Here is an 8,756-nt window from a genome sequence, read left to right as displayed (position 1 = left end):
GCAAAATCCTGCAATTTTTTCAAATTAACCCAGAAATCATAACTTTTGCACGGAATCTTCAATTCTCAAAGGTTGGCAGTATTTTTTCAAAAAGCTAAGAACATTTTTATGGGCAAACCAGAAAATTTTTGTCTTGTGTTGTAAAGCAGTAAGTGCCTTTAAAAATATAAATCCTTTTGGGGTAATAGTAATACTTTATTTCATCCATTTTTCTTACTAGAATCTAGTGGAGAACACTTTAGCCTCTTTTCAAGAATTGGTTTTGTTAGTTAGAAACGTAGGAATACCGTGGCTGCTTCAGTCAAGGTGGCTTATCATGGCTCATTGTTCAGATCTGGATACCTGGTCTAATATGCTGATGTTCATTATAATCTTTTTATATATTCCCACTTCTTAAAACCAGACAAAAGATACCATAAAAACAGTTGAACTGTAGATATCAAGAATTTTATTTAATGAAATCACTCAAGTGTTGGGCCATTTATGTTTACCCTTCCATTACATATGATTACTTATACAAGGATTCAGAATTTCAGTTACTTAAGAGTAGGATTCCTTGAGAGTTTTCCTAGAATGTATTGATTTACTTCATGCCATTTCTCTGCTTTCGGCTAGATGACTACCTTATTCAGTATTTCTCTTCTTCCCACTGAGATATTTGAAATGAATATCAGCAATATCAACCTACATAAAGAAAGCAGACCATAAAACAAGAGTGCTCCACTCCCCTGAGCCAGGAACAATGGGAGTATTAGTATCAGTGATTATGTCAGTTGCAGTAGCTACCATTTAATATTATCTACCAAATATTAGTCTAGGTACTTTGCCCATAATCTCTACTCATCATAATACCCCTAGAAAATTGGTATGTTTGTTCTCATTTTTCAAATACAGAAACTAAAGTTCAGAGAGAAGAGGCACCATGCTCAGAGTGTCAAAGACAACATCAACAGAGCTGAACATTAAACTCAGAAGGGTCCGATTGTATCCTGACATTCCCATTCATGGTTTGGCCAACAGTCCAAAACTATTAACAGTTTCTCTCTTCCTGGCTCTCTTGGAGTTTAGAGATATAAAGATGAACCCACAGTTCTTACCTTTAGAGCCATTATACTCCATCCAGTAGAGGAGACACAGAGATGTATTTTCAAAACCGCATGGCTGGCAGGAGAATTAGACCCAAATTACACTATATGGAGAGGATGAGCAAGCTTAGAGCAGGGTCTAGGAAAGTTTAATCAAATGGATGATTTTCTAAATTGGATTTTTAGGGATAAGAATTAGGTTGAAGAAGTAGCAAGGGAAAGAATACAAGCATAAATAGATGCATGATGCCTGCAGTAAATTGAAAGATGTTGTACTTCTGTACATTCAAGTTCAAGTTGAGGAGTAGCAGGAGACAAGGTGCTTGCCTGCATACTGAAGATAACACTGAAGTGTTATACAGTCAGATTTAGATTATACCCTAGCAGTCACTGAAGGATGGACTGGAGGACATATTTAGAAATTTTAGGACTCTTGTTTTTAACTATTTTGTTCCCAAAAAAATCTTCCCAGCAGAGTTTGTTATTTTGTGCATATAGTAAAGTGCCTTTATCTTTACATCAAAGGTAAACTGCTATGAACTAATGAGACCATAGCAGGACATGTTGCTGTTGGCACTAGTCAGCATCATGCATACATATAGTACCAATTCTCAAGAAAAAAAGATGGACACATTGTCAGCAGAAATCACAAATTTATTAACTCTTAAATATATCAATCAGTCATTTACCATTATGGCAAGAAATATATACAGTGTCCCATGGTAAACTGCAGTGTTTCAAAATGATAGAAGATAATAAATGTGTAATTCAGTTGTGGTGGAGAGAACAAATCACAATTTCCGCACATCTTAGTGCAGAAGACATACTTGATCTACAGTAATACTTCAACACCACATGCTAAAAGTGTAAAAAAAAAAAAACCACTCTATACCTATTATTTTTAAAATACATGTATGCCACGTGTAGCCGGTTCACAAAAAGGTAAAAGAAATCAAAAAGGGAAAAACGAGGCCATTACTTTTCACAGATCTCATTGGCAGGTTAACATGGCTCAATACATTTCATTTACTGTATATATTTATTTTAAATATATATTTTTAAATTGTGTAATTATCAGAAAAGCTTCAATCCATCTACCATACATCCACTAGCAACAATATGTAAGGTGATTAGTCAACACAGAAAGGTGAAATGAGAGAAAGAGGGAGGGTTGTTTAGTTTTTTGCTTCTGCTTTAAAAATAGGATTCTGAAGATTGTGAATTACTATTGTTAAAATAACGCTGATGAAGATATCATGCACTATAAAGCATTTCAGGGAAGAAAAACAGCCTTATAGGAGTTGAATAAACAAAGGAGAAATGAGAAGCACAAAGAAAATCTGGGCATTTCCCTTTTCTTTTTAAACTGGAAAATCTGAATCCTCAGAGGGAGATAATGTTACTGACACAAGAGAGAAGCTAAGAGAGCACAAGCCACAGAGATCGAGTTCTAAACACTTATGAGAATGGAAATCCCTCGCCGGCCTCTCTGATTTTAGACAGCTAGAGGGGCCCCTCCCACCAAGCAGAACTAAGTGTGTGTAGAGGAAACCCTGCTGCACTACAACCTGGTATTCTTGCCAGTCCCCCCAGCTGGTAGTACACTAGGAACCTCACTGTTTTTACCTGAAATTTAAGCAATTCTAATACCGCTGACCTAGGATCCCTATGTCCAAACTAGAGCCGAAGCAGAATAAGAAGCCTTTAAAATCTTGACATTTTTGTGGGTCCGGAAGATGATCAAAAGTGCTAGTTTAGTTACCTCCACGATGCAAATTTCACTTTCCTTTCTGTCTTGTAGTGTGTGAGAAAAGACAGAAGAGGATGGAGAAAAAGCAAACAGCAATGAGTAAGAGCAAATGGAGAAAAGAGTGCACATATTTGAGAAAGGAACATGAAACTCAGTGAATTCACCAAAAGTGTAAATATATCTTAAAGCGATCACTCATAAATTATGTGAATTTTTCCAGTTTCCAGTTTGACCAAAAACAACATGACTTTAGGTGGTAGCAAACCAACTGATTCTCATTTCCACATTCATGAGTGATTTTACCCACATATTAACCTACTTTGTTAGACAGCAATAATAACCAGGATCACACCACAAAACCGAAGATGTGTGTGTGTGTGTGTGTGTGTGTATATATATATATATATTTTTTTTTTTTTTTGCTTTTTGTTGAATGAGCCCAAAACTGATTAACAGCAAAGAGTTTTAAAATTTTACATTTCTCTTACAAATTGTCATTCAGAGAATAATTTTGAAGTCTGTTGTATCTTGGCATAAACAGAAACTTGATGAGTAGGTTGTACTTGGAATATTGTGGAAATATTTTTTTTTGTCTGACCTCCCCCTATTGTTTGCCAACAGTAATTGAAGTTTGCATGGAACATCCCCATAGTGCAAGTGTAAACAATGTATAGGAAGGAATATATGACAAGATGGTGCATCACATATGCATTACACGTAGGACCTTCACAACTTCATGCACTCAGAAACATGCATGAAGAGGAGGAGAGGACGGCCCAGGGTTACCATCCAGGTGCCTTGAGAACAGAGAATGTAGAAGTGGCACTGTTGATATTTAGCTGAAAGAAAGGGGAGGGGGAGTGAGAAATAAGTTATATTGTTTTACAAAATATTGTCCAATGTTTTGCCAAAGATGTGACCAGGCTACAGTTTTGTAACTCAGCTAAATTAATAGATCAAAAGTACAACTGTATAAAAGATCTTTGCTTGTGATCATTAAAAGATGAAATACACAATGTTAAACAGAGACAAAATTAAAATAGGAAACAATATTAGTTATCTATCAACTTGTCCACACAGAGGTAAGCTGAAAATAGAAACAGGAACCCAGGCTTCAATCACATTATTGAACTTAAATATGCATTGTAAGCACTCTTGTTTACTAAACATATCATTTTGTTGAAAGAGTGAGAAGTTTAAGTGCATTCTTAGCTTTTGTCATTTTTCATAGACTCCTTGGGAAGTTAAACCTGGAAGTCCATTTAATGGACTTTAATGGCTGGACTTTAATGAGTCCAGCCTCAAAGTAGGGAAAACATATTATTAATTAATTGGAGGTCTCTTTCTGTTTTTTAATCCAATAGTAGGGAGCACTATTTTTTAAAAGCTCTGACAAGGTTCAGTGCTTTAAGTAGAGGAGATATTCACAATATTAGCACACATATCTGAATCCTAATCCAAGTTAAGAAACAAATCTTAAAAAACAACACAGGCATGAATTTAATTACAGTCAACTTTCAATTATCCTCTGGAATTACCCACTATGTAAGTTTTAAATTTTGGCTTGACTTCCTCTTGTGGCCTGTCTTCACAGTCAAATATCATTACAGTCAGTCAGGCAAAGCAAATTAATTGATATATTAACCTTAGCCCAGTGCGTAACACAAGTGGCTACCTCTAGAAAGACAGAGACCAAAAAAAATCCTAGAGATTGACTTTTATTAGGTCTGGATAATTGAGAGTTGTCTGAATTGACCAGACTGGACTTCCGATGAGGAACTCCAGGATATCCGAAAATGCCAAGATCCATATGCTGAAGGGAGGCTCTTCTCAGCACTTAATACCTTTAAAACAAGCGTTATGCTATAAAACGAGGCCGAACATTAGACTCAAGAGCTCATGCAAAAATCCTTTAAGTTTTCAAAGACCTTTTATATTTTCCATCAAATATAATGCAAAAGAAAATATCCTTAAAGGCAAGAAAAAACAGCCATGCAGCTTTTTAGTCATTAGCTCCATCCACAATGTATCATGGAGCAGGATGTTACTTACAAGACCCATATGTGAATGGTTTTCAGGCCTTAGATGTTTTGCCACAAAGAGGTGCTTCCTGAGAAGTTTTCTTTCCCATTTGGAATACAGGATGGCCTATTAAGAGAAGCCCCATTTAAGCCACCTGGCATAAAATGAAGTTTTCTTAAATAGGCTCTATCCCATACACACTTCAGGGAATTGCAGAAAAACCTTATCCTATTGTACTGTATGAACGCAATCCCTTCCATATTAACTGGCAATTAGTGCTGTACCTCTTTGGGGTAAAAAACACACAAACATTATTATATTCCTTTTGTCATTCTCTTAATATGCTGGAATTCATTCTAAAAATAATAGCTATCTTTTTTCCCTTCATCTACTTTTTACAAATCCAACAGTGAAATCTAATTATTAAGGCTATAGAGAAGGCCTTTGAAAACCACTGTGGTATGTTATTAAACTAAGAAATTTTGATAGATTCTTTGGAGTTGAATGGCTGTTTGTATCAATTTGACTCTCCCATCCCACTCCCCGCCAACCCCCCAAATATTACAGGTGATTCTGGTGAGAGAATTTGGAATGACATCAGCAGTGCGCTGAACCTGAGTCTAAATTCCCCTTCTTGTTTTCATCTCATCCCTTCACTTATGCAACTTTATTTCCCTTTACTATTCCCCTTTACTACAGTTGGAGCCAGTCTTCTTTACCTATACTCCTCTACCATATGAAACTAACATCCTGACATTGTCATATCCTTCTGATATTCCTTGATTCTCTACCATTTATTTGTTCCAGGTCTCCAAATGCCACTTGGAATGTTGGACAAGGTCTTAAGTGATATCTTCTACACAAGGTATACTTCCAACCTGTTATTAACAATTTGCTACATTGGTCATTCATTCCATTCTACTCTGAAATTATGAACCTCATAATTTTTCTTTGGTATCAGTGATAACTTGCTTTCTAAAGTAGAATTTAAGTTTTTTTCTAAACTAGAATATAACTTTTACCTTGTGTTTTATCTGGTACAAGTTAAGCACCTAGGAGATGTACAATAAGTATTCATCCAATTACTGACTGAAAGAGCAGACATAACGTCCAAGGTAGAGTGGCATAGGGAGGAAGACCCTGAGGTACCTGCTACTTGTATTTTAAATGTTATGCTTATAAATTTCTTCTAATATCCGTAACTGAGCCCAGTAGATAATCTATAAAGTTCCTGACACTATATTGGCCACTTTAGAAACTCTTCACCTTCCTCTGCCAATTGTGACGATGAAGTCACAGTTTGCCTCATTACATGATTTAACAAAAAGAAACCCGCTTGCTAGGGTATCCTCCAGTTTCTACTGTGTGTGTTTCAGCACAAAAACAGCTGGTCTGATCTATCTACAGTTACAATCTGTTTTTCCCTGAGCATTCCCACCTATGTAACTGACCGCTAGCATTAAATAACATATATCATGTTATTAACAATGGAGTAAGTAAAAAAAACGCTGACCATGGGTATATTAACAAAGAAGCTGACAGCCTGGAAATATTTACTTGATGGGTACTGTTGGCGACCCAGAGCGATGAAAATGAACATTCTGCCACTTTCCATCCCGGCGATGCCACACACGAGTCTCTTCCGACTGCATTGTCTTTGGCATTCCGCTGCCGTCCATGTACTGTGTGAGCCTAATGTATGCTATGCAGGCAGCATCATCACCTACCAGGTGTACATGGGGGTTCAGGATAATTGTGTGGATTGGTTTATTGCTTTTGGACAAAGCTGAAAGAGAATAACATGAAAAACAGAACTTAGTTTCTGCATAAAGTAAATCAAAACCAGTAACTTCACCTGGGGCTAATGTACACAACGCTATTCATTCATTCATTCACCTTGAATTGTTTGCACTAATTGAGTCCCTGGCAAAGTATAAAGGAAAAGAGAAAAAGCAAAAGTAGACAGTCATTATTTTCTGTGTTTCCCTTTATAGAGAATTTAAATGTCGCTTTGGAAACTTTGGTGGGAGATGTATTTATTTACAATGGGAAGTGGTTAGAAACAGAAGCCATGATACAAAAACAGAGGGAGAAGGCCTGGCCCAGATGCAGGGAGCAGGTGACAGGATATCCTATGGTCTTGTTCATTTTTGTTAGTTGGTGAAGTACATGGAACAAGGGAAATATAACAAATATCAAATATGCAGATAATGGTTTCCAAAACAAAACAAGAAAAAACTGGCCATAGCATGGATTTGTTTTCCTATTTCATCTTGTGACTCCTTTACTTCATAAAGTCCATTCCATAATAGTCCAGTAGTGGTCATCCACCGAAAAGCCAAAATTTGGTTATTGGTCATCTAGCCTGGTTCTGATTCTTTAGTTCAGTCTTTGATTAGGCACCCCTCTGCAGGTTCTAGCCTTTGGTGTTTTGACAATAGCTACACATTCTAATTATTCAGTGATCAAGAGATGTGAAGATTTAGTGCAAATGATGATTGATGTCACTCTTTTAGATCACTACCACAGCCTGTACTGTTGTTACCTGCTGTCCAAACCTGCTTCCTATTCTCAGAAGAGATTGGAGTAAACTACTCAGTGCCACAATCATATACAGAAGAATACCTCACTACGAAGAATATGTATTTATGGTAAGTAATGATACATAGTTTGTGTTGAAGTAAGTTAAATATTTAATGGGTTAATTATTCTTTTACTAGAGATGAGATGGTGTCAATGGAGAACCAACTGAAAGAAACATTATGAGGATGAGAAAATTTACTGCTTTGTAAGGACAATTTACCATGTAATTCTTTGTCTTGCAAATGCCCAGCGAATAAAAAAACAAAAACAAAAACAAAAAACCAACCCATGCCAAGGCAGACATTCGTGTTAATGCTTATAATTACTAGAACTGAGCTTGATTATCGTAATCATTAATACACTTCATTTACCAAGATATCACTGAAAAGAGGTGAATTTATTCTTTCCATCATGCAAACGAAACACAATACCTAGTCTTTAGGCATAAGGAAAAGAGGATAAAAGGAATTTCTAGGTTACTTCTTTTTTGATGACCTCAAGGATTTCTGCAGGAGTTTCTTTTGTGTGGCTCTTTGCTCTGAGACCACTAAAATTCTTTTAATGGAAACTGAAATATTTACCTGATCACTCATTTTCATGTATATTTTACTTTGAAAATGAGCATTAAATATGCTTGAAAGCATTCCTTTATGTCAAATATTCTGACACGCTGTGGTGTCTTTTATTTTTTCACATACACACAATGTTCTAAGAAAACTTACTTTTTTGGTGATTCATTTTACAGCTTATACATTTACTGGGACTTATATGGGGTATATTCAATCAACATTACCTTTTATAAATCAGACAGTTTTCAAAACACCAAAGCTTTTAAGCTTGTCATTTAAAAAAAATTTCAAATACAAAAAATTTTATGATATAAAATGCCGGACTAAGGTGAAAATTCTCATTGTAGAATACAGCAAAGAAAACTGCAAATCTGGGAGAAATTCAAAGAGAAGTTGGAAAAGGCATGTTATTAAATTTAGAATAAATGTACCATTTTCAAAGTAGAATCGGTGGAAGTCCATCCCTTCCACTAAATTACCCAAAGCTTCAGGTTCAAAAGCAGTAAGGCCGGGGTCACAGATTTTCCTGTAGGGACAAATAAACAACAACAATAAAAACCAAAAATATAATTAAAATAACCAATACATGAGTTAATACATTTTGTTTCCCACATATCCACTCTTACTTATCAAACAGTGAAGGGAGTTTCTTTAAAAAAACACTAACAATATAAAATTTCTTTCACAGGCCTGGTGGGTTGAGGAGCAAGTGCTAAAAAAGCATTTTGCAGAGAACTCTGATGAGGA

At 35.9% G+C, this 8,756-nt stretch overlaps 1 protein-coding gene across 26 annotated transcripts in view; it reads right to left on the bottom strand.

Moving 5' to 3' along the window:
• Positions 1 to 1,718: 1,718 nt before the first annotated feature.
• The window catches only part of CAMK2D (calcium/calmodulin dependent protein kinase II delta), a 337,844-nt gene continuing 330,806 nt past the window's right edge, over positions 1,719 to 8,756 (bottom strand). For 15 of the 26 annotated variants that reach the window (XM_059170007.1, XM_059170045.1, XM_059170087.1 and 12 more), the window contains 4 exons: positions 8,441 to 8,535; positions 6,415 to 6,643; positions 4,888 to 4,983; positions 1,719 to 3,674 (listed from right to left, as the gene is read on the bottom strand). In XM_059170007.1, the coding sequence (XP_059025990.1) occupies positions 4,917 to 4,983; positions 6,415 to 6,643; positions 8,441 to 8,535 (391 nt within the window). In that variant the 3' untranslated portion in view covers positions 1,719 to 3,674; positions 4,888 to 4,916. Of the gene's footprint in view, positions 3,675 to 4,887; positions 4,984 to 6,370; positions 6,644 to 8,440; positions 8,536 to 8,756 lie in introns of all 26 variants that reach the window. The other 11 variants (XM_059170069.1, XM_059170107.1, XM_059170190.1 and 8 more) reach the window with 2 other exon arrangements.

The sequence above is a fragment of the Mustela lutreola genome, chromosome 1, assembly GCF_030435805.1.
Source record: "Mustela lutreola isolate mMusLut2 chromosome 1, mMusLut2.pri, whole genome shotgun sequence".
In the NCBI taxonomy this organism is placed as follows: domain Eukaryota; kingdom Metazoa; phylum Chordata; class Mammalia; order Carnivora; family Mustelidae; genus Mustela; species Mustela lutreola.
This window is presented reverse-complemented; position numbering and strand designations above follow the sequence as displayed.